General features: G+C 60.1%; 1 protein-coding gene across 1 annotated transcript; it reads left to right on the forward strand.

The window, feature by feature from the left end:
- The first annotated feature begins 1,865 nt into the window (after positions 1 to 1,865).
- ADSS1 (adenylosuccinate synthase 1) lies at positions 1,866 to 25,257 on the forward strand. Its single transcript, XM_049897436.1, has 13 exons — positions 1,866 to 2,138; positions 10,928 to 11,030; positions 14,176 to 14,238; positions 15,111 to 15,161; positions 15,500 to 15,566; positions 17,045 to 17,152; positions 18,103 to 18,184; positions 19,215 to 19,341; positions 20,268 to 20,422; positions 21,524 to 21,648; positions 21,945 to 22,042; positions 23,641 to 23,790; positions 24,875 to 25,257. Exons 1-13 carry the CDS (start codon positions 1,947 to 1,949, stop codon positions 24,925 to 24,927), a joined length of 1,374 nt encoding a protein of 457 aa, XP_049753393.1. The 5' UTR covers positions 1,866 to 1,946; the 3' UTR covers positions 24,928 to 25,257.
- Positions 25,258 to 26,941: the final 1,684 nt, after the last annotated feature.

Raw genomic sequence — 26,941 nt, forward strand, 5'->3', positions numbered from 1 at the left:
TCAGCTTCGTCCTCCCTGCTGGCTCCTGGTTTTTTAGAAATGCTCAAATCCTCCATCTGGGGGGAAAACCCCACAAGCTTCCCACAACCATCATGGTCTCTCTACCACAAACCAGGTACACAGCACCTGCATGGCCAGCTGCTGCACCCACGTTCCTTCCCGATTCCCTGAGCCCATCCCCCCTCGTCACAGCCTCCCGCCCAAGGTGCACTCGGAGCCCCTGCCCGGAGCCGGCCCCCTCAGTCCTCTGTGTTGGGCTGCTCAGGGCGGTGGGCCAGTCTGCCCACCATACACCGTTCAGTGCACAGGCAAGCCCGTGCATCTCCTGGGATGGTGACCAGCTGCAGGACCGCTGGCCACGCAGGTGCTGTGTACCTGGCCTGCCCTGAGGCTTGTCACTGCACATGTCACTACTCCATCAAGATGCTGAGCAGGGGACTGCTGGGATCCCCAAGTGACAGAGGGGGCTGGGGTAGAGACAGACTATGTAACCTGCCCAGGTCAGAACCAGGACACAGCGTGGAAGGCCACTCTGAGCCAACACACCAGAGGGTGCAGGGGTGAACCAGGAGAACTGGCAGGGTGGAGGCAGCACCAGGAACCCTGGGGGGGTGGATGGGGGGGAGGAAGGAGAAGGCCAGGAGAGGGAGAAAGAGGTGGGAGGGGAGACAGGGGGTCACAGGAGGAGGGGGACCCAGGAGAGGGAACCCAGGAGGAAGGGGCCCTAGGAGGAGGGGGCCCCAGGAGGAGGAGGCCCCAGGAGGAGGGTGACCCAGAAGGAGGGGGACTCAGGAGGAGGGAGACCCAGGAGGAGGGGGCAGGTGGGTCCTTCCCTGGGGGGTGAATCATTAACCCCCACAGTGACCCTGCTGTAACAAGTCCAGGGTCATCTACCTGTGCTCCCAGTGGGTGTTGAAGCTCCCTGGTCTCTTGTTGCCCGGGAGCCCTAGGAGCTCTGTCCAGAGGTCAGATGGAGACTCCAAGCATCTCTGGACTGTGACCTCCCCCCCACCCAGGACAGACCGAGGGGCACTGCCTCCCAGTCCTGGGGCAAGGGCCTGATATGGTATTCCTGCCCCTAGGGGCCATCAGGACCTCGTGTTGCAGCCCGAGGAGTGGCAAACATGCGTCTCCTTTGGGGGAGGGAGGGCAGTGCACTAGAGCCCAGCGGTCTCACCTGCGTTATTGGGCACCCAATCCGTCCACAGGCTGGGGCAGGAACGAGGTCTGACGTGGAAGTTCTAGGAGACTCTGGCCCTGACCTGATGGCACTGGCCCCTTTTCCCCACACCCCCTACCCCCTTTCCCCAGGCCCCCTTTCCCTAGACTCCCTGCGCTGCGGGCCTGAGGGCAGCCCAATCGCACAGCCACGTGCTGCCCACGGCGCGCCCAGCCTGGACGCCGGACCCTGCGCGCACGATGGGGTCACGCTGTCCTCCGCGAGGGCGCGCGGCGAGTGTTCTCTGTGGCCACCAGGGGGCGCCCCCACGCCCATCGTGGTACCTGGATTCACCTGCTGCAGGTGTGCACCAGGAGCGTGCAAGCTTGGCCGGTGGGCGGGAAGACGCAGCTCCTTGCCCTAGGGGAGGCCCCACTCCTACAGCCTCCGGACCCCGAAATCGGGGCACGGCCCGGGCCACCTGCGGGGGCTGTGGTGCAAACCGCCCTGCTTCCCAGCGAGCGAGCGCGTGTGGGCCCCGGTGGCACTGTGGGCGCCCCCGAGCCGGGGCCAGGCCGCCCGTGGGCCGCTCCCTGCCCCGCCGTCTGTCGGCCCGCGCGCTCGGCTGGTGGCGAGAGGGGCGGGACCTCGGCGGCGGCGAGGTCACCGGGGCGGGCGTCACGGGCCCGCCCCCGGCCCGCCCCCCGCCCAGCCGGCTGCATTTAATGGCGCGGGTGGCCACGGGCGCGGCGGGCTCTCGGGGCGGCCCGGCGCAGAGCAAGCGAGCATGTCGGGGACGCGCGCCTCCAATGACCGGCCCCCCGGCACGGGCGGCGTCAAGCGGGGGCGGCTGCAGCAGGAGGTGGCGGCGACCGGCTCCCGCGTGACCGTGGTGCTCGGCGCGCAGTGGGGGGACGAGGGGAAAGGCAAGGTGGTGGACCTGCTGGCCACGGACGCCGACATCATCAGCCGCTGCCAGGTGGGGCCGGGTGCCGGGCTCCCCACCCTGCCAGCAAGGCCCCTTCCCCTCCCCTCCCACTGGGCAGAACTCCCTCCTTCCCGGGCCCTAAGGACACACCCCCTGGGTTCCTTCCCTCCTGGGGACACCTCTCGGAGTGGCCACCCCCCACCCACCCACACCCACACATACACACCCCACACACACATACCACTTACACACACAGCCTCCCACCACCTGAGGCCCGGCTCTCTAAGTTCCAGAGAGAGGCTCCTCCCCTCCTCTGAGCCCCCCACCCCCACACTGCCGCCCCGCCCCTCCCCCACTCCCTACTCCCAGGAATTCGCCCCCCCCAGGGCAGTGGGCCAAGGGTTGAGCTATAAATACAAGTCGCTGAGGCGGGGATACTCGATCCGGGGTGGGGAGTGTCATGGGGTGAGACACAGGGCCTCCTAGCCACTGCCTGGCTGAAGGCCACCACCACCCCTCATTCTGCAAGGACCCCTGCGACCAGCATGGGTCTGGGACCCTTGACAAGGCCCAGGGCTCAGGGTGCTTCGAGGAGATCAGAGGTCTGGCTTGGCAGGAGGGCACCTCAGGGTGGGCCTAGGGGAGGGGAAGGAGCAGAGCAAGGCAAGAGGGTAGCAGGCCAGGCTGCGGTGGGTGGGGCTCCAGGCTAGCCAGCCGCCTGGGCAGGGACCTGAAGGAGGGCAAGGCAGGGACCCTGGTGCTCAGGAAGGCCAGTCGGAGGTGGGGGCGGGGGATGTGGGGGAGGAGGAACCACAGTTCCTGGCAGGGTGACCTGCTGCGGGTAGTGCCAGCCAGGAGCCCGGCACAGCTTTGTCCCCTGAGGGCACAAGGCTGGCTCCTCTCCAGCATCTCTGGCCCAGTCCCCAGGGCCACTGTGAGCCCCATCCCCATGCCTGGTGGCCCCAAACCCTGCTGCCTGTGGGCTGAGTTACAACTCAGGGCATGAGGGGCTGGCTACGGGGTGCACGCGTGGGCACGGCTGGGTTGGAGCCACATTGGAGGCTGTTGCCAAGAATGGGTACCAGGTGGCAGGCAGGTGGCGGGTGCTTGGCTCTTCTCCCTGGTTCTTGGCCTCAACGCCGTACTCCCCGGGGGGAGGTCCAGGGCTCAGAGCAAGCCCCCCACCCAAGAAGAGACTCACTCAGGAAAGAGCTTGATGTGAGGTGGCCATGCCACCTGGTGAGAATTCCTGTGGGTTGCTTCCAGAGGTCCAGGGGACCTCCCCCGTCTGCTCTGTCACGCCAAACACGCCCCCCTCTTCTCTGAGAGCCTCGGGGATCCCTGCCCCTCCACAGGGCGTCCAAGCCAGGGTTCAGTTGGCTGCCGTCCCCCTCCATCCAGGCGCCCTGCCTCAGGAGAGAGCTCTGCACATCACCCATCACCGCCTTCTGCAGGCGTCTGCCCCAGGAGTACCCCCAGCCCCTTCATCAGGACACTGCTGTCTGGTCAGCCCTCACACCCTCCCACAGGGCCTTCCTCCAGGTGGCCTGGGGACTTCAGTTTCCATCTTGAAACACCAGGAGTTGGTTCCAGAAAAGGTCCTGCTAGCCATGAGCTTACCCCGCTGCCAGCCCCCCTCACTCCCCCACCACCAGGCAGTGCAGAGCTGGGTGGAGCCCCATCACCAGACTCTCCTCTCCAACTCCTGAAAGAGGATGTGGGGTGGTCCATCCAGCCCCTGTTCAGGAGAGAAAACTGAGGCTCAGAGAGCTGAGGCATGAGGATAACTGACATGCACCCATCACAGTAGCCCCAATTCCAGCCCCCCCCAACAAGGGTGCAGACTTGAGCCTTCCTCTCTAGTGTCCCCCGTACCCGGCAATGACCCCACTCCACCCCCATATGTCTCCCCTTAGCTGGGGACTTTGCCCACCACTGACCACCTGGCGCTGCCTTTTTCTGGTGCCCCTCCACTGCCTGACCACCCCCCACGGTCGGGGCCTGGCAGAGGTTTCTTAGTAAGGCTGTGTGCACCTGGAGCCAGAAGAACAAGCCAGTACCGGTTCTGGTTGCACAGAGGCCAAGCCTGGGCTGTGGATTGCGGACCAAGGGTGAATGGAGGGGGGCATGGGGGAGAATGCAGGGGGTGGAGCAGGCGTGCAGGGGACTTGGGGCACCGGTGGTTGGGGCTGTTGGGGCTGCATCCAGGCAGGTCTCAGGGACCCCACCTGCCAGTTCCCTCGGCCCCAGAGGGCCTCCTGAGCTTGGAGCCATCCTGAGTGTGTCCCCGTCCCCCACTGTGGCTGCTCTGCCTCCTGGGACGGAGAGGAATATAGGCAGCCACCTCTGCTCTGCACCCCTAACTCTCTGCCCCCAGCTGGCCTGTCCCCTCCTGGCTCTCTTTGGTTCAGCCCTTTGTACAGCCCTTTGGTGACCTTTGTCATGCCCTGGACTCTGGCTCTCAGCTCCTGCCCAGAGGCGTCTGGGGCCGGGCCCTGCCCAGAGGAAATCTTTGTCCCTACACAGCTGCCTTATCTCTTCCCCACCTGATTGTTTCGGTCAGAATGCACCCAAGGGCCCAGGCCTCCCTGGCCTGCCAGAGCTCTGGGCCTGCACCTTTCTTGTCCTCCAGGGTCAGTGTCCTGGGGCCAGCCTCCCCTCTCCTCACAGATCCGACATTGTGGCCATGGCCTGGCCAGCATCACCTGTCCTCTTTCAGGTCTGCTGTGGCCTCTGCTGAGCCAAGTGTGTCCACCTGCCCTTCCCCCCCATCGCGGAAGCCCCGGGTCCCCAGGGCTCATCCTCTCTGCTGCCCACAGTCACAAAGACATCAGGCCATGTGCTATCCCGCCCCACCTCCTTGGAGTCCAGCACCTTCTCCCGGGGGTCCTCTTCTGTGGCCGGCTTGCCCTTCCCTGCCTTGTCTGCGGACCGGCCCCAGCCCCTCAAACAGGTGTGGAAGAGCTCACTCCACTGGCCCATTGTGGTCTGTTCCGGGTCCAAGTCACCCCTCTGCTGTCACATCTAACAACCAGCTGTCGTCAAGTCGACCCCGATTCACGGCAATCCCGTGGGTGTCAGAGGAGAGCTTGGTCCACAGGGTTTTCAGTGGCTGAGTCTTCGGAAGTAGATCACTGGGCCTTCTGAGGTAGCTCTGGGTGGACTTGAACCTCCAACTTTTCGGTTAGCAGGGAGCATGTTCGCGGTTTGTACCACCCAGGACGCTGTGGTATCTGGAGACCCCGGAGCCCCCCCGACGGTAGCCTGTCTCTTCCTCCCTGCCCCTCCTCCCACGTCAGAGTCCACTGTCATTTGCTGTTTTGGGCTCTGGCCCGGAGAGGGTGGAGACAGCTTCCTCCAAGGGCAGTGCAGACAGGGGGCCACGAGAGTGCTCGGTGATGGGGGTGCTTTGGCTGGCCTTGTCGGGCCTCCTGCCGTGAGCTCCAGTGCCATCCCCATCTGCTGGGTGCCCCTGTGGGCAGCGACACCTGCCTGGGGCTGCGGCCAGAACCTCGGCTGATGTAGGTGAGAACACAGAGGCCGGGTCAGGCTGTGTACTGAGGGGACGTGTCTTGCCTGGGGGGCCCCTCTGCAAGGCGAGTGTGGGACACCCTTCACTGCATGCTCCGGTTGGCTGGGGACCTCCTGACGTAGTCGATAGTGTTGGTCCCGGAGTGGGACTACATAGGCTCCCCAGGGAGCACGTGGGCACTCTGGCCAGGGAGCTGTCTAGAACAGTGTGGGCACCCCTTGGGGTGAGGGTCTGAGAAGGAGTCACAAGAGGAGGGGGGCTGAACGGAGTCATGAGGGAGCGACTCTGGCAGGTAGGGAGGTTAAGGGAAGGTGTCCAGGGCAGGGGGCCATGTGCCAAGGGCTCAGTGACCAGGAGGGGACAGACGTGGTGACAAAGCTCAGTGTCTGCAGGTAGGACGAGCCCATGAGGTGAGCAACGATTTGGACGTGGCGGTGTGGTGGGCCTGGGATACTGCCTGTGATGAAGACAACCCTGTGGTCAATGGCAGCATGCAGGTGGGGGTGGAGGAGACAGAGGCCAGAGGGGCTGGTAGGAGGCCATTGCCCAGAACCAAGGAGGGGCCCAGCCCAAAGTGACAGCCCCCACCCCTTAGCATCACACCAGCGTACACGCATGCATGCACACACACGCACAGACATACACCTGTGCCCAGATACATGCACACATGTATATACACACATGCACACGTATACATATACACATGTGCACACAAACACACAGCCTGCCCTGGCTGCTCCAAGGAGACAGAGACCCTGGCCCCTGAGTGGCCACTTTGAGCTCGCCCAGCTCACTCATCACCACTCCCAGTACCTGTGGTACCACCCTGCCTGCGCACGGAGGGGGACAGCCTAGAGGACTCGCTGGCTCAGAGGCAGAAGGCCACACCTGCCTGCCCAGGTGGACAGCAGGGTCCTTAAGGCCTGGGGAGCAGAGCAGAGGTAGTGGGAAGAATGAGGAGTGGGCTGCGGGCAGCACGGGGGTGGGCAGGCTGCCAGAGGGTCCGTGTGCAGGACAGGGCAGGCTGGCAGGGCTTGGGAGAAGGCCAGCACCAGAAAGGTGAGAAGGAGCCTGGTTTGTGAGGCAATGGATGTGGGGGCATGGTCCCTGGGCTCTGGGGCCCATCCGGGCTCGGCTCCTGGGAGCCGGGGTCTGTCCTGAGGGGCAGCATCACAGGCTGGGCCCAGAGGTTCTCAGGAGTCTCTGCTGTAACTCAGGGTCTGGCTGAACTCAGGGGTGCTGAGGGCCAGCAGACAGCCAAGGACAGAGGCCGGCAGACAGGAAGTCCCATTTAGACAGTCCAGCGGCAGGGGCAGCCACAGGAAGGAAATGTCCTGGACTTCAGGGTGCCAGTCAGTGCCATACGGCCCTTGGGATACAGATAGGGCGGCCAGACCATGGGCAGCTGGGGTGGAGGTCAGCCCAGCAGGCAGGTGACAGGCTCTCTGGCTATAGGGTGGAGGCCAGAGAGGGCAAAGCGTCCTGGGTGTTAGAGCCTGGCCAACTCCTGCGGGGGGGCTTCTGACTCCTGGATTGCTCCCGGGCTCCCATCTCCAAACCAGGCCACAGCCCGAGCAGATAGCACCCCCTCTCTGGGTCAGGGACTACCATCTGCTGACTGAGATAGCCTCCTTGTCCAGCTCCCTCTGTGGGCTCAGAGGTCAGCAGGTGGGCCTCGCCCATGGGAAGCCTAAGAAATGGGGCATTCTTTTGCCCCTGACCTCCTCGTTGACCCCCGTGGCCAGATCTCCCCAGGACATCAGTCGACCTCTGCAGGGTGGATGGCAGGATGGGCAGCCCCTTGAGGCAGGGCCTGGGTTCAGCGTTTGGGCTGGGTGTGTGCCTGGCTGGGAGTGGCCCTGGCCAGACTCCTGGGGCTGCCACCAGTGCTAGCATTGAGTCACCAGACCCCGCGGCCACTCCAGCCTCCGCCTGTTCCTAGGAGCTGGTATTTACCCCAACAAAGGCGGTGTGTTGGGCTCTGTGTTTTGCCGCCAGTTTGGCTCTGTGTCCTCTGGGCACCAGTCCTTGGAGGAAAGGAGGCACTGGGCCCTGATGGGGTCATCGGGGCTCTGTCTGGGCTCTGTGTGGACTTCCTCTGGAGTCTGTCTGGGCTCTGGGATCCATCTGGGCATGTTTTGGCTCTGTCTAGGCTCCGTCTGGGCTCCATCTGGACTTCATCTGGAGTCTGGGCTGCGTCCCTGCTCTGTCTGGCCCCTAGCTGCTGCAGGCAAGACTCAACACTCTCTCAGCCCTGGAGGCCCATGGTCCCAGGTGGGAGAACTGTGGCATGAGGGGCCCCTGGAGGTCTTAAGTCTGAGACTGAGCAGCTGTGAGGGAGACCCTTGGAGGCAGACGACCCAAGTTCTAGTCCCGGCTCTGCAGCAAATTCCACTGCTCTCGGGACTGCAGTTTTCCCATCTGTAAATGGAGACCATGAGCCCCAGGTGTCTCCCCGCCCCCAGGGGCCTGAGAAGCAAGGGGGACTTAGGGCCTGGATATGCTACATGAACCAAGAGTGAGGGGATGTGACCTCCAGGTCATCACTGGGCGGGCGCCACGCAGAGGGTCAGCAAGGACAGCGGGTCCATGGCGCCCGAGTGACCCTCAGAACTTGGTCCCAGCAGAGCCATGCATGGCAGTGCCCTGGAGTCCCAGACGCCCAACCCAGGCCCCAGTGGAACCTGCTAGAAGCCCTCAGCCATTCCAATAGGAGCCTGAGCCCCATGTCTCAGGCTGCAGCCCTGCTGTTGCCACAGTTCGCCCCCACTCATAACCCTTCCCCGTGCCTGGCAAACTGCCCTCCTGCCTTGTCCCAACAGCCCAGACAGGCCCCCTTATCTCCTCCCTCCTGTGGCAGCCCCCTCTGGGGTCGTTTCTCCAGCTCCCCCTCCGCAGCCCACAGTTCACCTCCCAGCCCAGGGGAGGTGGGGCCACCCTTGGGACAGCATCTCACTGTGTCCTGCTGGCTGTCCAGTGGCCCGGGTGTCACCCAGCCCTGAACACACCGGGGGAAGGTGACTTAGTGGTCACCCAGCTGGACCTTTACCTGTGAGTGTGGAAACCCAGTCCTGGGCGGGGGGGGCGGGCACAGACTTGCCAGCTGAGCTGCTCTGGGTCTGCACCTGGATCTCCATGGCTCCCAGGAGTCTGTGCCAGACACAGGTGGACCTGCTGGGTCGGGGTTGGTCTGAAACAGAAGGGGGGGGGGTCCTGTTACAATCTCATCCTTTTGCAGCTTTGACTGGCTGCCTGGGAGTCCCACCATCGTGCTCAGAGGCCTCAGTAGCACCCCAGAACAGACCCTCAAACTGCATTTTAAAGGTGCAGCTCCCAGGTGCCACGAGCATGCTGTGCAGTGCGTTTCCCCCAAGGCCCCCTCAGCCACTGGGGAAAGCAGCAGAGGCCAAGCTAGGGCCAAAGGGGTGCATAGGAGGAGTGGGGCGGGGGGTCTGAACACACACTTCTTATTTCACTGATGTGTGAGGTGGGTCCAGGGAGGGGGTGCCCTTGCCAGGTTCCCCCAGCATCTGCTCCCCTCCTTTCCCCACCCCATGCCCCCCTCCACCCACTGGTCTATTTCGGTGGAGGAGCCAAGAGACTGTAAATCTTGCCTAGATGCAGCAAGAGGGACAGGTGCTCCTGCTGCGGGGGAGGGGTTGGTCAATGGGTCTCTCGGGACCTGCCAAGGCTGAGGGGCAGGGAGGGGAGATGTGAGGCCTAGGGCCTGCCAGGCAGGTCCAGGAGAGGTCAGAAGGCTGGCCCGAAAGCCATCAGTCCACGGCCCTGCAGCCACAGCTGGGCTTCTTAGAACATCAGGTTGGACTGGGAGGAGGCCCCCTGATTAGAAGCCAGGGCCTTGGGGCAGGGCCCACCTCTACATCTGGGCGTGGAGATTAGGGCAGGAGGTCAGGGTGGAGGCTGGCTAGAGCTGGGCTCCAGGCTCTTATATCCAAGGACCCTGGGGATGCAGCAGGCGTGCTAAGTCCACAACGCGGGTGTGGGCGTGTCCCTCTCTCGGCCTCAGGCAGGGTGGCCCCATCACCCTCGCTGGACAGGACAGGGAGGCTGTGGGGGGTGGTCTGTGGCTCTGGACCCCTGGTAGCCCACTGCACCATCTGGTGATGGGCAGTGGGATGGCGACTGGATCACCCCCCTGCAGCCTGGACCTTCCTGGTGTCCCACACCTGGCCACCCTGAAGACCCCGTGTGTTTGCCTCTTCCATCTGGGCTCCCACTGCAGCCAGACCAGCCTCGGGGGCAGCAGCCAGCGATGGGGAGGACAGACACTTTTCTCACCTTTCTGCTGCTGCCCACTGGACGATCAGGTGTTCACGATCGTGGCCCCATCTGGCACTTTTTCATGAGCTTCCGCCCCCTGCCTGCCTGCACCAAGAGCAGAGGGCGGCAGGGAGCGCACCCATGAGCCCCTGCTGAGTGGACTTCTGGTGGTGTGACAAGGGCAGATGGGCCTCCCTGCTGCTTCACCCTAGGACCTGCTGCCAGGACGGGGCTGTGTTATGACCCCCGGTGATACCTGAGGAAGCAGAGTCCAGGGTGGGGGAGCGGATGTGGGTCACGCATGTGCTGGTCATTGGCAGAACAAGGGCTGGAACCTGCCCCTCCTGCCCTCGGGCTCCCGCCCACCCTGAGCAGCAGCACTGGGTTTAATGGGCCCAGTGGCTCTAGCCCACCCCAGCCCAGAGGTCAGCTGTGGTCAGTGTGAGTAAAGAAAAGGCAGGTGACCCCAGAGCAGGGCTGCTTTGGAACTGCTGTTCTGAGATGGATGGTGCAGGTCCAGTGGGAGGGGTCCCTGCCAAAGGGGGTGGGGGCACTGGTCCTGCTGGGCACCCCATGCCCTGGAGAAGGGCAGGGCTGCCTTTACCCATGACTGGGCTCTGGCCGCCATGCAGAGCACTGGGCTGTTGGTGGAGCCGAGCAGAGATGGGCTGCTTGGAGGAGCTGGGCCCCCTTTCTGCATCAGAGAAGGCAGCCGCCGCAGGCAGACAAGTTCTGAGTTGGGTACCCAGCTGCAGGATGCCTTGTGCTGAGCCAGCCCCACTCTCACCATCCTCCCCAGCAGAGGGATAGGGGCCAGCCTGGGCCACACCCTCTCCAACCCCGTCACCTAACCCAGATGTCAGACAGCCAGACCATGTGCCGGTAGAATCTCGCCCTCCTGTGGGGAAAGGCCCTGCTCCAGGCTCCTCAGCCTCTGCATTTGGAGTGGCTCTCGGGGGCATCTGGGCCCTGGGTGGCCCTCTGGGGGTAGCACCACATCCCAGGTCTCAGTGGTCTCTCTCCTTAGGGTGGCAACAACGCGGGCCACACCGTGGTGGTGGACGGCAAGGAGTATGACTTCCACCTGCTTCCCAGTGGCATCATAAACAGCAAGGCTGTGTCCTTCATTGGTGAGTCCCCCATAGCGGCAGGAAAGGCCCAAAACTCCAGCAGACCCAGGAGACCAGTATGCTGGGTGTAGGGGCACCACTGACCGCAGATGCAGGCTCCTTGAGGAGCCGGGTGGAATGCAGCACTGTGCCCCACCAGGAGCTGTACGGAATTACCTGCACCATCTCATGTCTGCCCTGCGCTGGGGAACAGACCAGAGGGACGGACGTCAGGAGATGAGGCATGTGTGCAGTGTGAGTCTGCATGTACTTGCAGGCATGTATGTGGGTGAGTGTGTGTGCATGAAGGCAGGCATATGTGTGTGTGAGCAGGCATGTTGGGGTGAGTGCACATATGCAAGCGTATGAGTGTAGATGTGTGCGTGTGTGGTTGTGCGTGCATGTAGGTATGCACGTGTGTGAGTGAGCATGTGTGAATATGTGCACACGTGCCTAGTGCCTATGTGAATGCATGTGTGTGAGTGGGTATGCATATGTACATGTGCGGGTGTGTGTGAGTGTGGGGCGTGTGTTCATACGTGCAAGTGTGTGCGTGTCAGGGTGTGTGAGGGGCACAGCAGGCCTCTCTCCTGCAGTGTGGAGGCGGAACCTCTGTGGAGGAAGGCTGTACCCTCTGGCCCCTGCCAGGCCACTCCATCATCCCACTCACCTCGGTCACCTGCCAGCTTCCCAGCAGGCCTCTCGTCTCTAGCCCCATTCCAGCACCCCAGGACCCAACACCCTCCAGCCTCGGCCTTGGCTCCCCTTCCCATCCAGGGCTGCGTGCTTAGCCCAGACCTCCTTGCTCAGAGATGCTCAGAGACACTTTTCCCAGCCCCCAGACACTCTGGGAGCTCCTGGTATAGTCGGTTACCCAGGTTACAAACGAGCTTCCTTCTTAAACCTGTCTTTAAGTTGAATTTGTATGTAATTGGGAACCCTACATATATAGTATATAGTGTACCTTTCTATGCATGGAAAGGTTTAAAAAAACACTTCCAGGTAACACTGAGACACCTCTGACGTGATAATACGGTAACAACAACGTTTTCACACACGTTGTGAACTAGCACCCGTTTGTTACTATGAACCATTGTGTGTGTACCTCGAATTTTTAGTTCGTAACCCAAAGACCGCCTGGACTGCCCTTTGGCTCCTTCCACACCTACAGCAAAGCCTCCCCACTGGCCGAGAAGCGGAGGCTGCCAGCGCCGTCTGGCTTGCCTGCCCCTGGTTTGCACCCCGCTGACGGCACTGGCCCCTTAAACATGAGCAAACGCAGGGAGGGACGAGCTAAGGTGGGTCCACAGGCAGAGGTCCCTCCCACCTCAGCACAGACTCTGGCTGCATCCCCGCCAGCCCAGCAGCGGGGTGCAGGCAGCATTACAGATGGAGTTGTGCCCTGAGCCGCTGTCCCTGGCCCTCGGGCTGCTACGCAGGCAGGTGCCGCGTGGCCTTGACTGTGGCCTCCTGCCTCCTCCAGCCGCCCAGCCTGGCCGGAGGATGCTTTGCCAGTATCTGAGGAGCTGGGGGACAGGCCAGGGCGGTCACCAGGGAACACGGGCAGAGGGTTGGCCCAGTAGTCATCAAAGCCAGAGGCACCCCCGAAACAGCTCATTTGGCAGGAGGCAATGTACTCGAGCCCACGCAGCTGCCCCAGGCTTACGAAACCTCCCCGAGCCACACCAGTTATTTCAGGACTCGTGGCATTTAGTGACCTTTTGTGCTCATCATGGTTTGCACAGTCTCTGAGTCACCTCACCTCTAGTGATGCCCTGTGTCCCTCAGCACCACACATGCCAGGCTCACCTGTTGTGAGCCCCTAGACCCACTGGCTGTGGGCTTTGGGCGAGCAACCCGCTCTGGTCTCGGTCTCCCTTCTCGCAGGATGTCTACATGGGGCCTGCTTCAGTCGTTTGCGGACAGGGCAGAGAAGGAAGCAGGGCTCGTGCAGGCAGGGGGAATGGTGTGAATGGTATTGCTCCGTGCCTCCTTTCCATTGTCAGGCAAGTGCAATACAAATAAACAGCTGCTGTCAAGTCGACTCCGACTCACAGGGACCCCGCATGTGTTAGAGAACTGTGCTCCATAGGGTTTTCAGTGACTGATATTCTGGAAGTAGATTGCCAGGCCTTTCTTCTAAGGCACCTCTGAGTGGACTCCAACCTTTCATTTAGTGGCTGAGCAGGTTAACTGTTTGCACCACGAGGAACTGCTTCAATACAATGGAACAGCTTCGTTGCGGAATCACTAACATACCACACAATCCACCCGTTGTGGCACTGTCACCACAATGCAGTTCTAGAACATTCTCATTGCCGTAGAACTCCCTCGTGCCAGTTTGCCATTTATCCCCACCCCTCCTCCAACCCAGCCACCCTGACTGCTCTCTGTCTCTGCATTTTTGTTTCCTTGTATTTAAATAGACTTTATTTTTTTAGGCCAGTTTTAGGTTTACAGAAAAATTGTGCAAAAAAGTACTGGGGAGCTCCCATGTCCGTAGTTTACGTTGGTGCCAATGGTTGAGGTGCTTGGCTACTAACTGAAAGGTTGGAAGTTGGAGCCCACCCAGAGGTACCTCAGAAGAAAGGCCTGGCAATCTGCTTCTGAAAAATCAGCCATTGAAAACCCTGTGGAGCACAGCTCTGCTCTGACACACGTGGGGCTGCCGTGAGTCGGGGTCAACTCCGCGGCCATTGGTACTGTTGCTGTAGCGCTGTTACTGCGGTGCTGTTACCGTGGTACTGTTACTGCGGTGCTGTTACTGTGGTACTGTTACCATAGTACTGTTACCGTGGTACTGTTACTGCAGTGCTGTTACCGTGGTACTGTTGTTGTAGCGCTGTTACTGCGGTGCTGTTACTGCGGTGCTGTTACTGCAGTGCTGTTACCGTGGTACTGTTACTGCGGTGCTGTTACCGTAGTACTGTTACCGTGGCGCTGCTACTGCAGTGCTCTTACTGTGCTACTTGTCACGTTGGGGTTCACTCTTTGTGCTGTAAAGTTCTATGGGTTTTGGCAAATGCTTAATGTCATTACACCCTCATGCAGAATAGTTTCACTGCCCTAAAAATGCCCAGTGTGTTCTGATCCACCACTCCCACCTCGGCTGATGTTTTCAAATGTGCCTCGTGACATTCCCGTCTCTTGTGCCCGTGTGTTGCAGGCAATGGGGTTGTCATCCACTTACCTGGCTTGTTTGAAGAAGCAGAAAAAAATGAGAAGAAAGGTGAGTCTAGCGCTGCAGACTGGTGCTGCCCCAACATGGTCCCCTGGCCCGTGTTCGCTGAGGGCCTGAGGAGCTGTGGGCCCCTTGTCATTGCTCCGCGGGTGCCAGTCCCCTCCCTCAGCAGGGCCTCCGGCCATCACCTGCCTCCTTCTGCTGGTGCAAAAAGCTCAGTGCCAAGCTCGGGACGCAGTGAGGTGGGTGGGCAGAGGTCCTAGACCGGTCACTGCTACAGATCCCGGGGGTTCAATTCAGGAAGGGGCTCAGGGGCCAGAATTTAGATGAAACTCCACAAACCTGTATGCCAGCCTGGTTTGGGGTCCCAGGGCCCACTGGGAGCATGTCTGGGTAGGGAGGAGTGACGGCTGGCCAGGCACACAGAGGGTGGGGGGTGCTGGGGTGCGTGATGCTATCACCCAGCTGTCTGGGTGTAGGTGTGGACGAGGCAGACCTAGGATGCTGGAAGTGCAGGGGACCTGGGAGGGCCAGAGCAGGCAGGACTCAGGTCACTGGAAGAAGGGCAGGTCACCATTTGATCCTGAGGACAGTGAGCATCGGGAGGGACCAGACTGGGGCCCTGTGGAGGAGATAGGTCACCTTCAGAGCGGCTGAAGGTGAAACAACGGCCAGGCCTCAGACCAGCTCCAGCTCCAGGGCCTACAGCAGAGGCCAGCCTTCGGGGGCGGGAGCTCAGCTGGGACATGGGAGGGACCATCCCAGCCTGGCCAGGCGGGCCCAGTGGCCTCCTCCACAGGGGGACAGGGCAACAAGAAGACGACTGCGTGCTGCAGGTGAAGGAGCCTTTCTTGGCTCCACTGTCCACCTGGCCTGAGTGAGGTGGGGACAGTTGAGGTCCCTCGCCTGTGTTCCCGCAGGTCTGAAGGACTGGGAGAAGAGGCTCATCATCTCGGACCGAGCCCACCTGGGTAGGTCTGCTCAGAGGGGCTGGGAGAGGGGACGCCCACGTGCCTCCCCCGACACACTCACATGCCGGCTCCTGTGATCCACACCTTCCCTTGAGCGACAGCACAGGCTGTATCACAAGCTCTTTTATCTTGTCCCTTGCCCTTTCCAAAGAGGCCAGATGGGGAAACTGAGGCCCAGGGTCTCCCAGCACACATGACGGTGCTAAGTGGAGCCAGAGCCCAGTCTGCCCTCCCGGCTACCCACCTCCCCAACCCCCGGAAGCCTGAGCGCGGCCCCCCGTGAACTGCTGTCCCGTTTCTCTCCTGGCCCTGCCCGCGGCGCTCACCTGGACCAACAGTGTTTGACTTCCACCAGGCGGTTGATGGACTTCAGGAGGTGCAGCGCCAGGCACAGGAGGGAAAGAAGTAATCACACGTGACACCCTCTTCCCCAGCAATTTCCAAGGCCTGCATGTGGGGCACCGAGGGCGTGGGTCTGGTCCTGGGCGTGGGGGGCACTGCCCAATCCGGCCCTGCAAGGCTGTGTGTGTGTGGGCAGCGGTGCCTTTTCAGCCTTGCTGGGCCTCACACTGCCTCCTGGCTGCACCTGCACCAGCCACACTGCCAGAACTCCAGGCAAACCTGGGTCCCTCCTACACACACACGTATGCACACGCATAGGCTGTAAGGAAAATTCTAGAAGCACAGATGTGGCACAGCTGCCTCTGCCCACAGCTCCCCACACGGCGCCCTAATCCTGCCCCTGCCGCCACATTCGTTCAGTCACTCAAAACTTACTGGCTAGACCCCTGCTGTGCCGGGCTGCTGTCCTTGAGCCAGAATTTGGCAGGCAGGAAACCAGCAGCATCCTGTCCCGAGGAGCACACAGGCAGGAAGGGGCAGACCACAGACGGGGTGGGTCAGGAATGGGGGCATGTCCGGGGAGCACTCCATACCGGGTGGCCAAGAGGGTGTTACTGAAGGTGACACGCCACAGCAGCACACGGCACACCATCCTTTTAGGACCAGAAAGAGACAAGATGCCCTGAAAACTCCCGCCCGCAGCCCCTGAGCCCCACCTCTTGGAGGCATGGTGGGTGGGCCCCGGGGACCCCAGTAGGCCACAGAGCAGCCCTGCCGACCAGGGCCCCCACTGGAACGGGATCGGGGGAGGCAGCACTGGGCAGTTTACCTGGAGATGCCCAGGCCTGGCCTGCGCCCGCCCCACCCCCCACCGAACCATCACACACATGCACACGTGAACCAGCACACACACGCTCATACACACACACACACACACATGCCGCAACACTCAGGCAGGCACGCACGTGCCAGGTACATACTCAGTATGCACACCAACACTCACATGCAGACACTCACACACAAATGCACACACTCACAGCTTAGCCACAGGCTGGTGGCCCTGGGGGGCATCTCAGTTCCATGCTCTCGGGGACAGGCCTTGTGGGGACAGTGGGCACAGAGGTGGCCTGGCAGCACTCCCAGGGTGGACAGGGAGAGCAGTGCCTTCAGAGGGAGGCCAAGGCAGGAGCACAGACTGGCCTGTAGGAGACAGAGGGCACCGGGCGCAGGGCCTCAGGCTGGGGGTTGAGGGGAAGGGTCAGGCTTGGTCTCGGAACAGCCCACCCCAGCACCAGCCCTGGATGGCTGAGACTCACTCAGCTCAAAGTGGGCCTCTTCGTGGAGTCCCGTTTGTTGTTGGAGGCCTGGGTCTTCCTGAGCCCTGGACACACTGCTGAGAAGAAGCCTGATTTGTGGGTGTGGAAACCGAGGCCTGAGGGGAAAGGAGCCCGGGCCAGGTCTCCGTGCCATCTCATGACACTGAGCAGTCGGGTGGGTGGGAGGTGCCCTTGGTCCTCACTGGCCCCACGCCGTGGTTTCAGCATCGGCACCACCAAGAAGGGGATCGGGCCAACCTACTCCTCCAAAGCCGCCCGGACCGGCCTGCGCATCTGCGACCTCCTCTCGGATTTCGATGAGTTCTCTGCCAGGTGCCAGGGGGAGGGGGGAAGCGGGAGGAGGCCAGGGAGGGGGATGCTTGAGGACCCAGGGAGTGGGACTCTGGGGGACCCAGGGAGGGAGACCCTCGGGGACCCAGGGAGTGCGACTCTGGGGGACCCAGGGAGTGGGACTCTGGGGGACCCAGGGAGTGGGACTCTGGGGGACCCAGGGAGTGGGACTCTGGGGGACCCAGGGAGGGAGACCCTCGGGGACCCAGGGAGTGGGACTCTGGGGGACCCAGGGGGGGAGACACTCGGGGACCCAGGGAGTGGGACTCTAGGGGACCCAGAGGGGGAGATGCTTGGGGACCCAGGGAGTGGGACTCTGGGGGACCCAGGGAGGGAGACCCTCGGGGACCCAGGGAGTGCGACTCTGGGGGACCCAGGGAGTGGGACTCTGGGGGACCCAGGGAGTGGGACTCTGGGGGACCCGGGGGGGAGACACTCGGGGACCCAGGGAGGGAAGACCCTTGGGGACCCAGGGAGTGGGACTCTAGGGGGCCCGGGGTGGAGATGCTTGGGGACTCAGGGAGTGGGACTCTGGGGGACCCAGGGAGGGAGACCCTCAGGGACCCAGGGAGTGGGACTCTAGGGGACCCAGGGGGGGAGATGCTCGGGGACCCAGGGAGTAGGACTCTGGGGGACCCAGGGAGTGGGACTCTGGGGGACCCAGGGAGTGGGACTCTGGGGGACCCAGGGAGTGGGACTCTAGGGGGCCCGGGGAGTGGGACTCTAGGGGGCCCGGGGGGAGACCCTCGGGGACCCAGGGAGTGGGACTCTGGGGGACCCCAGGAGGGAGACCCTCGGGGACCCAGGGAGTGGGACTGTAGGGGGCCCGGGGGGGAGACACTCGGGGACCCAGGGAGGGAGACCCTCAGGGACCGGTGGGGACGGGGTTCTGACACGGACCACAGGGAAGACAATGACCACTGTGTCCACAGATTCAAGAACCTGGCCCACCAGCACCAGTCCATGTTCCCCACACTGGAAGTAGACATCGAGGGTCAGCTCAAAAAGCTCAAGGTGAGATGGCGTGGTGGTATCAGAGAACCGTGGAACACTGGATGCCCATTGTAAAAGTCACTATTATGGGGTGGCCGGCCTTCTTGGGGAGCCTCTGGGTGGTGCAAACAGTTCTTGCATCTGGCTGCTAACCTAAAGGCTGGCAGTTCAAATCCACCCAGGGACATCTCAGAAGAAAGGCCTGTGATCTACTTCCGAAAATTCGGCCATTGAAGACTCTGTGGAGCCCGGTTCTACGGTGGTGCACATGGCGTCTCCAGGAGTTGGAATCAACTCAGGGGCCACTGGGCATGGTTGGGTCTTTTTTAGCTTTCTTGGGGACAAGGCCTACCTTGAGAGGCAGCAGTGGGCAGGGCGGTCTTCTCAGGAGGCCGGGAGACAGGTGGGCTCACTTACTGGATCCGCTGTGTGCCCCTTTACTCCCTCACCGGGGACAATTGCCCCAGCGGCCCACCTTTCCTACCTGTGACGGGAAGTGCAGGTGTCAATGCTGACTTTCAGGGGAGCCCCGTGGCGTGCGCGACAGGGTGATGACGGTGCGAAGACCTCCGGAAAGTACAGAGGCTTGGAGTTCCCCCTCCTCTGGGTCTACATCCCTGATAGTAGGATGGACCTAGCCTACCCACAGAAGCAGGACACACCTGCTGGGCGGGGCGAGGCGAGCCGTGTGTGAAACACATCCAAAACACGCAAATGTCCCCGTCCCCAAAAAGCAGGGTTTGGACCCGGTGCCCATGGGGCCTCTGCTGCAAGAGGACATGAGGACCTCCTTAGGCATCTATCCCAGACCCAACAGCAAAGACACGCAGAAAGTGACTATCATGTGAATGTTTCCAGAACATTCCATCACCCCCGTTCAATCAGATCAGCACCCCAAGAGGTCAGCGCTACTCAGGAAGACCCAGGGAGGGTAGCAGTTCGCCCAAGGTCGCAGGTGCCTGTGTCTGGGCAGAAGACAATGGAAGGAAGGTTCTGGAAGGCTGGCTGGGTGGGGCTGTCACTGAGGCCTCACACTCCACCTCTTCCCCAGGGCTATGCTGAGCGGATCCGGCCCATGGTGCGCGACGGGGTATATTTCATGTATGAGGCGCTCCATGGACCCCAGAAGAAGATCCTGGTGGAAGGCGCCAATGCAGCCCTCCTGGACATTGACTTTGGTGCGTCTGGGACCGTTTCTTCCAGGGGTCTGACCCCGTTATCTGCCAGGGAAGGCAGGCTGGTCACCGAGAGCCAGGACCAGGTTACGTGGGGAGGTGGCGGGGCTGGTGTCCCAGCTCATGGTGCAGTTGTGGCTACAAAAATGAGTGTCCCTCGTTGTTTTGACTCCACAGGAGGGGAGGGAGAAGGGGATGGGTGAGGGGTGGGAGTATGGGGGGGAGAAGGGGATGGGGGAAAGGGTGCAGGATGGGGAGAGAGAAGGAGATGGGTGAGGGGTGGGAGTATGGGGGGGAGAAGGGGATGGGGGAAAGGGGGCAGGATGGGGAGAGAGAAGGGGATGGGTGAGGGGTGGGAGTATGGGGGGAGAAGGGGATGGGGAAAGGGGGCAGGATGGAGAGAGAGAAGGGGATGGGTGAGGGGTGGGAGTATGAGGGGGAGAAGGGGATGGGGGAAAGGGGGCAGGATGGGGAGAGAGAAGGGGATGGGTGAGGGGTGGGAGTATGGGGGGGAGAAGGGGATGGGGAAAGGGGGCATGATGGAAAAAGAGAAGGGGATGGGTGAGGGCCACAAGGGGTCTGGGAGAAGACCACGGTGGTTCAAACAGGTCTCAGATGTACCAGGCAGGATTTCTGTGTGTCCCAGGCACCGACCCTATAGGTGTGCCTGCTTACCCCTCCTGCCATCACCAAGGACTCTGGGAGCTGGCAGGGCAGGTACCCACCATCCAGATGGGCGCAGCCTTCTACTTCCCCGCCATCCCAGACTCCTATGTAAGCTGCAGCGGCCTGGCCCACAGTGCCCCATGAGGGGCACTCTCCCAGTACAGACTGCAGGAACCCCCTGCCGCAGAGACACGCAGGGAGTGGAGATGTGGCTGGCCACGGCCCTTTGCTGAGGGGGCTCCTGCGGCCGGGCTGTCTTGCAGGGACCTACCCGTTTGTGACATCTTCCAACTGCACCGTGGGGGGCGTGTGCACAGGCCTGGGGGTGCCCCCCCAGAACATTGGCGAGGTCTATGGCGTGGTGAAGGCATACACCACACGCGTGGGCATCGGCGCCTTCCCCACCGAGCAGATCAATGTGAGTGTCCGTCTCTGGGGGGGGCAGGGTGCAGTCAGGGGCACACAGTGACAAAATTGACTGTGAACCGGACTTGTGGCCATAACTTCACCATCTGGGAGGCCATTTCCGTCTCTCAAAGGGCTCTTCCTGGGGCACAGAGGGGAGAGAAGGCTGACATGTTTCAACAGTAGTAACACCATGTGAGTGTGTGTGCACGTGTGTGTGATGAGTGTGTGTGCACGTGTGTGTGATGAGTGTGCACACGTGTGTGATGAGTGTGTGTGCACGTGTGAGTGATGTGTGCACACCTGTACATGTGTATGCTCAAACACGTGTGTTGACAATGTGTGCATGCAGTGTGTGTGCGCTCATGTCCATTGTGCAAGTGTATGCTTGTGTGTGGTGTATACGTGTATGTATACACACATGCTCATTTGACTCCATGGCTAGGAACTGAGTGCAGCCTCACAGAGCCCAGTGCTCCCCACTTAGTGCAACTCATGAAGCCCCTGGAGGTCAGAAAGGACTCGGGAGCCTCAGAGACAGGCCCTCCCTGTCCTTTGGGGTGTCTCCTCAGCCCGGGTTTCCCTAACCACCGAGCTAAAGTCAGGACTAAAGTCAGGTAATCCCACCTGCTGGCAAGGACGCTCTCCAGCCCTCAGGCAGCCAGCCTTCCTTCCCACCCTCACCTGTAACCCTGTGACGGGTGGCGGAGGCTCTTGTCCCTGTGAAGGCGTGCACAGGGGCAGAGTGGGAAAGGGAGGACGTGACATCCGGAGATGTCTGCAGCCGGCTCTAAGCGGGGAGGCAGGAACAGGTGCAATGGCCTGCAGAGAACACCAACCCGCACCCCGTGTGCTGATTCTGCCCCACCGGGGCGTGAGCATTTGGGGCCTGGGGGATTCTGCCCTGTGCCCCCCGCCCCATGAATCACAGTCCCCACAGCCGGTCAGACAGGGCTTGTGTGGAGCGACCTGGCGCTGGTGGACACAGGAGCCTGAAGAAGCCGCGGGTGAGGGTGGCTCCATGGGGCGAGGCTGTGCCTGGGGAGGAGGGGCAGCAGGCTGGCCACGCAGCCTTTCACCTCCCACACTGACCGCTGCCCTGACCTCCACGCAGGAGATCGGAGACCTGCTGCAGAACCGTGGCCACGAGTGGGGTGTGACCACAGGCAGGAAGCGGCGCTGCGGCTGGCTGGACCTGACGATCCTTAGATACGCCCACATGATCAATGGCTTCACTGCGTAAGCATACCACGGCACCGACAAGGCCAGGGCCGGTGCTGGCCGGTGTCCACACCAGACTGGCTCCCGCATAGCAAGGTCGGCGGACCAGGAGCAGGGGGTCCCCGATCAGGCGTCCTGGGCAGACGGGCATTTGTACGCAGGGTGGGGCCGGGGTGACAGCTGGGACTGTTGCTGGTTCCCCTTCCTGCCCTGCGTCTCACTCCCAGCAAGCAGGAGAGGACACAGGAGGGTGGGAGTCGCACAGAGGGAGCCTATCGTTGCTGGTCTCTTATCAGTCTCTGGTTGCTGGACAGGCTGGCGCTGACCAAGCTGGACATCCTGGACACACTGGACGAGATCAAGGTTGGCGTCTCCTACAAGCTGAATGGGAAACGGATCCCGTACTTCCCAGGTATGCAGCACCAGGCTGTTGTCAGTCAGCTGGGCAGTCTTGCTGGACATCGGAGGAAGTGTGGCTTCTCAGAGACCAGGGGGAAGCCTTGTGTGTTAAACAGGCAGCGTGCGAACTGAGCTGATTAAAAGTCCTGCCCCTGTCAGTGCTTTTGTCCATCAGGGGCCACACCAGGTCTGCTGTGGACCACAGGCATTGGACAGGGCCTGGCTGGGGGTCAGGGTGGCTGCACGCACTGACCGTTGGGTGGGACAGGCTCAGAGGGGTCATCCTGAGCCACCGGCCCGGGACCCTGGGGGATGCTCGGCCTCCTCGGGTAGAAGGCCGCCTCCTGAGAGTCCGGCAAGCTCACCTGAGTTAGCAGACATGGAATGGCTTTGGAAAGCCAAAAAAAAATACTTGTGCCCGTGGGTCAGAGTAGAACTGTGTTCCACAGGGTTTTCAACAGCTGATTTTCACCACTTGCACCACGTGGGACTCCTGAACAGCCTAATAAAACCAAAACCAAATCCATTGCAGTTGAGTCGATCCTGACTCACAGCGACCCTATAGGACAGAGCAGAACTGCCCCACAGAGCTTCCAAGGAGCGACCCTCTAGGACAGAGCAGAACTGCCCCACAGAGCTTCCCAGGAGCGACCCTCTAGGACAGAGCAGAACTGCCCCACAGAGCTTCCCAGGAGCGACCCTCTAGGACAGAGCAGAACTGCCCCACAGAGCTTCCAAGGAGCGACCCTCTAGGACAGAGCAGAACTGCCCCACAGAGCTTCCAAGGAGCGACCCTCTAGGACAGAGCAGAACTGCCCCACAGAGCTTCCAAGGAGCGACCCTCTAGGACAGAGCAGAACTGCCCCACAGAGCTTCCAAGGAGCGACCCTCTAGGACAGAGCAGAACTGCCCCACAGAGCTTCCAAGGAGCGACCCTGTAGGACAGAGCAGAACTGCCCCACAGAGCTTCCAAGGAGCGACCTTGTAGGACAGAGCAGAACTGCCCCCATAGAGCTTCCAAGGAGCGGCTGGTGGATTCAAACTGCCAACCTTTTGGTTAAGAGCCGAGCTCTTAACCACTGCTCACCGGGGCTCTGAAGAGCCCAAAGCCCTGTTCAGGGCCCTCGGGGGAGTCTGCAAAGGTGGAGGGCGGCCCTGAGGCCCGCGTGGACCTCGCAGCCAGCTGCTCCAGCATCATCTGCTGGTGACCTTGCTATGAGCCGTGGAGTCGCTGCACAGGTGGTGTCCCTGTGTTGGGGAGCCAGTGCTCTCAGGACGGGTTGAGGGGCTGGGACCCCTAGACCCTTGCGTCTGGATTGAGACTTTAGGATTTCTGAGTGGGGCCCTTGGGTCCTTGGCTGGTGTCACCAGTGGAAGCTCCAGCAGAGTGTTTACCAGGTAGGTGTCAGGGTGGTCGTGTCCCTCCAAGTCTGGAAGAGGGACAGCCCCAAAGGGACCTGCCATCCCTGCCCACTCGACCCAGCACTGAGAAGACCCAGAAGAGTGCATGCTCCTCCATGTGAGTGCTGGGCAGCCTGGCTCTGGCTCTGAGTTCTCCGTGAGAGGTCGTTCGGGGCCCCCTCACCCCACCCTGTGTGCGTTCCCTCCCAGCCAACCAGGAGATCCTTCAGAAGGTGGAGGTGGAATACGAAACCCTGCCCGGGTGGAAGGCAGATACCACAGCAGCCAGGAAGTGGGAGGACCTCCCAGCGCAGGCCCAGAACTACATCCGGTTTGTGGAGAACCATGTCGGGGTGGCAGGTGGGTGTCGCCCTCCCGGCACTGCGGCCAGTGGTCCCATTGGGTGCCAGCCTTGGCCAAATAATAAGAAAATAGCCCAGGGAACAAGGCAGAATGAAGAAAACCAGAGACACAAGGGAAAGATTAATCCAAACGACTAATGGACCACAACTACCATAAAAAAGCCTCCACTAAAGTTGAGTCCAGCACAGCTAGATGGTGCCCGGCTACCACCTCTAACTGCTCTGACAGGGATCACAACAGAGGGTCCGGACAGAGCTGGAGAAAAATGTAGAACAAAATTCTAACTCACGAAAAAAGAACAGGCTTATTGGCCTGACAGAGACTGGAGAAACCCCAAGAGTATGGCCTTCGGGCACCCTTTTAGCCCAGTAATAAAGTCACTCCTGAGGTTTACTCTTCAGCCAAAGATTAGACAGGCCCATAAAACAAAACGAGACTAAATGGGTACACCAGTCCGGGGGCAAAGACTAGAAGGCAGGAGGGACAGGAGAGCTGGTTGAGAAGGGAGAGTGTCGACATGTTGTGGGGCTGGTAACCAATGTCACAAAACAATATGTGTACTAATTGTTTAATGAGAAGCTAGTTTGTTCTGTAAACCTTCATCTAAAGTACAATCATAAAAAGAAGAAGAAATAGCCCAGGTGCTTTAAAACCAGTAGCCTATTTTCTGCTGAGTTGACTCCGACTCGTGGTCACCCCATGTAGGTCAGAGTAGAACTGGGCTCCAAAGGGTTTTCAGTGGCTGATTCTTTAGAAGTAGATTGCCAGATCTTTCTTCTCAAGTGCCACTGGGTGAACTTGAACCTCTAACCTTCCAGTTAGCAGCCAAGTGTGTTAACCATTTGCACTACCCAGACTCCTCACCATTGCCGATGCTGATAATAGGAGACTGTGGGCGGGGGAGGGCAGGACATGGGAACTCTATACTTCCTACACAATTTTTTGTACACTTAAAACTTTTCTAAAAATAGTCTTTTAAAATGTGACTTTTCATACTTCTGTTAATAATCGTAGAATTTAATAAGAAGTTAGTCACTGGACGTTCTGTCCCGTGCGTCCTAACGTTTGTCTGTCTTCGCAGTGAAGTGGGTTGGTGTCGGCAAATCGAGAGAGTCAATGATCCAGCTGTTTTAGACAAAGACCGAGCCCATCCCAAGAGGCCGCAGCCCTGTCCCCACGAAGACCAGCTCCACCGGGTTATGGGCCACCGAAACCAAAGCAGTAAACAGATAGATAACGCAAACATTTTCTGAACTTCTGTATTTCTGTTGAAACCCTCGGCTCAGCGTATCTTTTTCTGCGATGATTTTGAACATCTGAAAGCCCACGTTGTGTGAATTTTTAAAAAACACTGAAATGAGCCCGAGCGCTCACACGGAGGCCTCTTATGACACATTCGTTGTCGGGCAATTTTATGTCCCGTTGGGACAAGTTACTAATAAACACATCCAACAGTCACAGAAACGTGGCGGCCATCCGTGCTTTGTTTTGAGTTTGTCTTTGCTGCTTTGCGACATTAAAAGGCGGCGCTTCCCCGTGGTAGCAGTCTGGGTGATACAGGTGCCCAGGCTGACCACACCACACGTCTGGTTGGGTAAAGCCAAAGTGGAACAAACGAGTGCAGGAGAGACCAAGTGCATAAAAAATATTTTTAGAAACTAAACTCCCAAACAAATTACACTCTAGAGCGGTTGCCCTGGCAGTCTGCCTCAGTGACTGGCCCTGTCGATTACTTCCTTGTCGGGAGCCCTGGGCGTTCCTTGGCTCCTGGATTGAAGACGACCCTCAGCGGCCTCTGCCTTCCCCTGTGTGGGTGAGTCTATCTGCTCTTTTGATAACTCAGAAGCATTTAGGTTTAGAACCCACCTTGTCTGTGCTTTTGAGTTGATCCCGACTCACAGCGACACCATGTGACAGAGTAGGGCTGCCCCCAAGGATTTTATTGGCTGTAATCTTCATGGTGGCAGATTGCAAGGTCTTTCTTCCACAGAGCTCCTGGGTGGGTTCAAACTGCCGACCTTTTGGTTAGCAGCCAAGTGCTTAATCGCTGTGCCACCAGGGCTCCTTAGAACTCACCCTACTCAGGAATAATTAGTAAAACAAAGAAAACACTATTTCCAAACAGGATTACATCCACAGGTTTAGGGGTTAGGGTTCCAAGACATATTTTGGGGGGACCCCCTTAACCCCCAGCATGTGATTAGGCCACCTGGCCTGTAAGGGCTAAGGAGACAGAGGTTTAAGGGATTCTGTGGTTAGGCACCTGGATAAGGTTAGGGCTGGGAGCGAGAGGACGGCCAGGAGCCTGGGTCATGAACGAGACTGTCCAAAGTGCAGTCCAGCTCAGGAGGATGTGAAGGCCGTCTTGATCAGCCCCAAGGCAGGGGTGAGCCGCGGAGAAGAGGGCCTCCACCCTCCCACCACCACCCCCTTAGTGATCCTCATCGCCTCCTGGTGCGTGTGTTATGGTGCTGGAGGCTATGACACCAGTATTTCAAACACCAATAGGATCTCCACGATGGACAGGTTTCAGCAGAGCTTCCAGACTAAGACTAGGAAGAAAGACCTGGCAGTCTGCTTCTGAAAATCAGCCAATGAAAACCCTATGGGTCACAAAAGAACACTGTCCGACTCTCTTGCTTTGGACACGTCATCAGGAAGGATCAGTCACTGGAGGAGGACATCATGTTTGGTGACGTAGAGGGTCAGTGAGGGCGAGGGAGACCCTCAGTGAGAGGGATGGGCGTGATAGCTGCAATGATGGACTCGAACATGCAGGACCAGGCAGCATTTTCTTCTGTTGTTCCTGTGGCCACCATGAGCTGGGAGCCGACTTGCTGGCAGCTACCCATCTATCTAGACCACTGCTCCAGGGGAAATACAGGGTTAGGTTCCTGTGAGCCTCTGGTCACATTTTCATCAATACATAACCTTATTTTATGTACGTTTCTATTTAAAGACATCCTATTTAATATATATTGTTGACTCATTAACACTGAACTCAGGGCCAGCAGCACTGTAACTCACACCTGAATGAAGCTTTATCTAACACGTGTGTTTTCTTCATGAGGCTTTATCTAACACGTGTGTTTTCTTCACGAGGCTTTATCTAACACGTGTGTTTTCTTCACGAGACACATCACAGCCT

Source organism: Elephas maximus, chromosome 10 (genome assembly GCF_024166365.1).
Source record: "Elephas maximus indicus isolate mEleMax1 chromosome 10, mEleMax1 primary haplotype, whole genome shotgun sequence".
Classification (NCBI taxonomy): Eukaryota; Metazoa; Chordata; class Mammalia; order Proboscidea; family Elephantidae; genus Elephas; species Elephas maximus.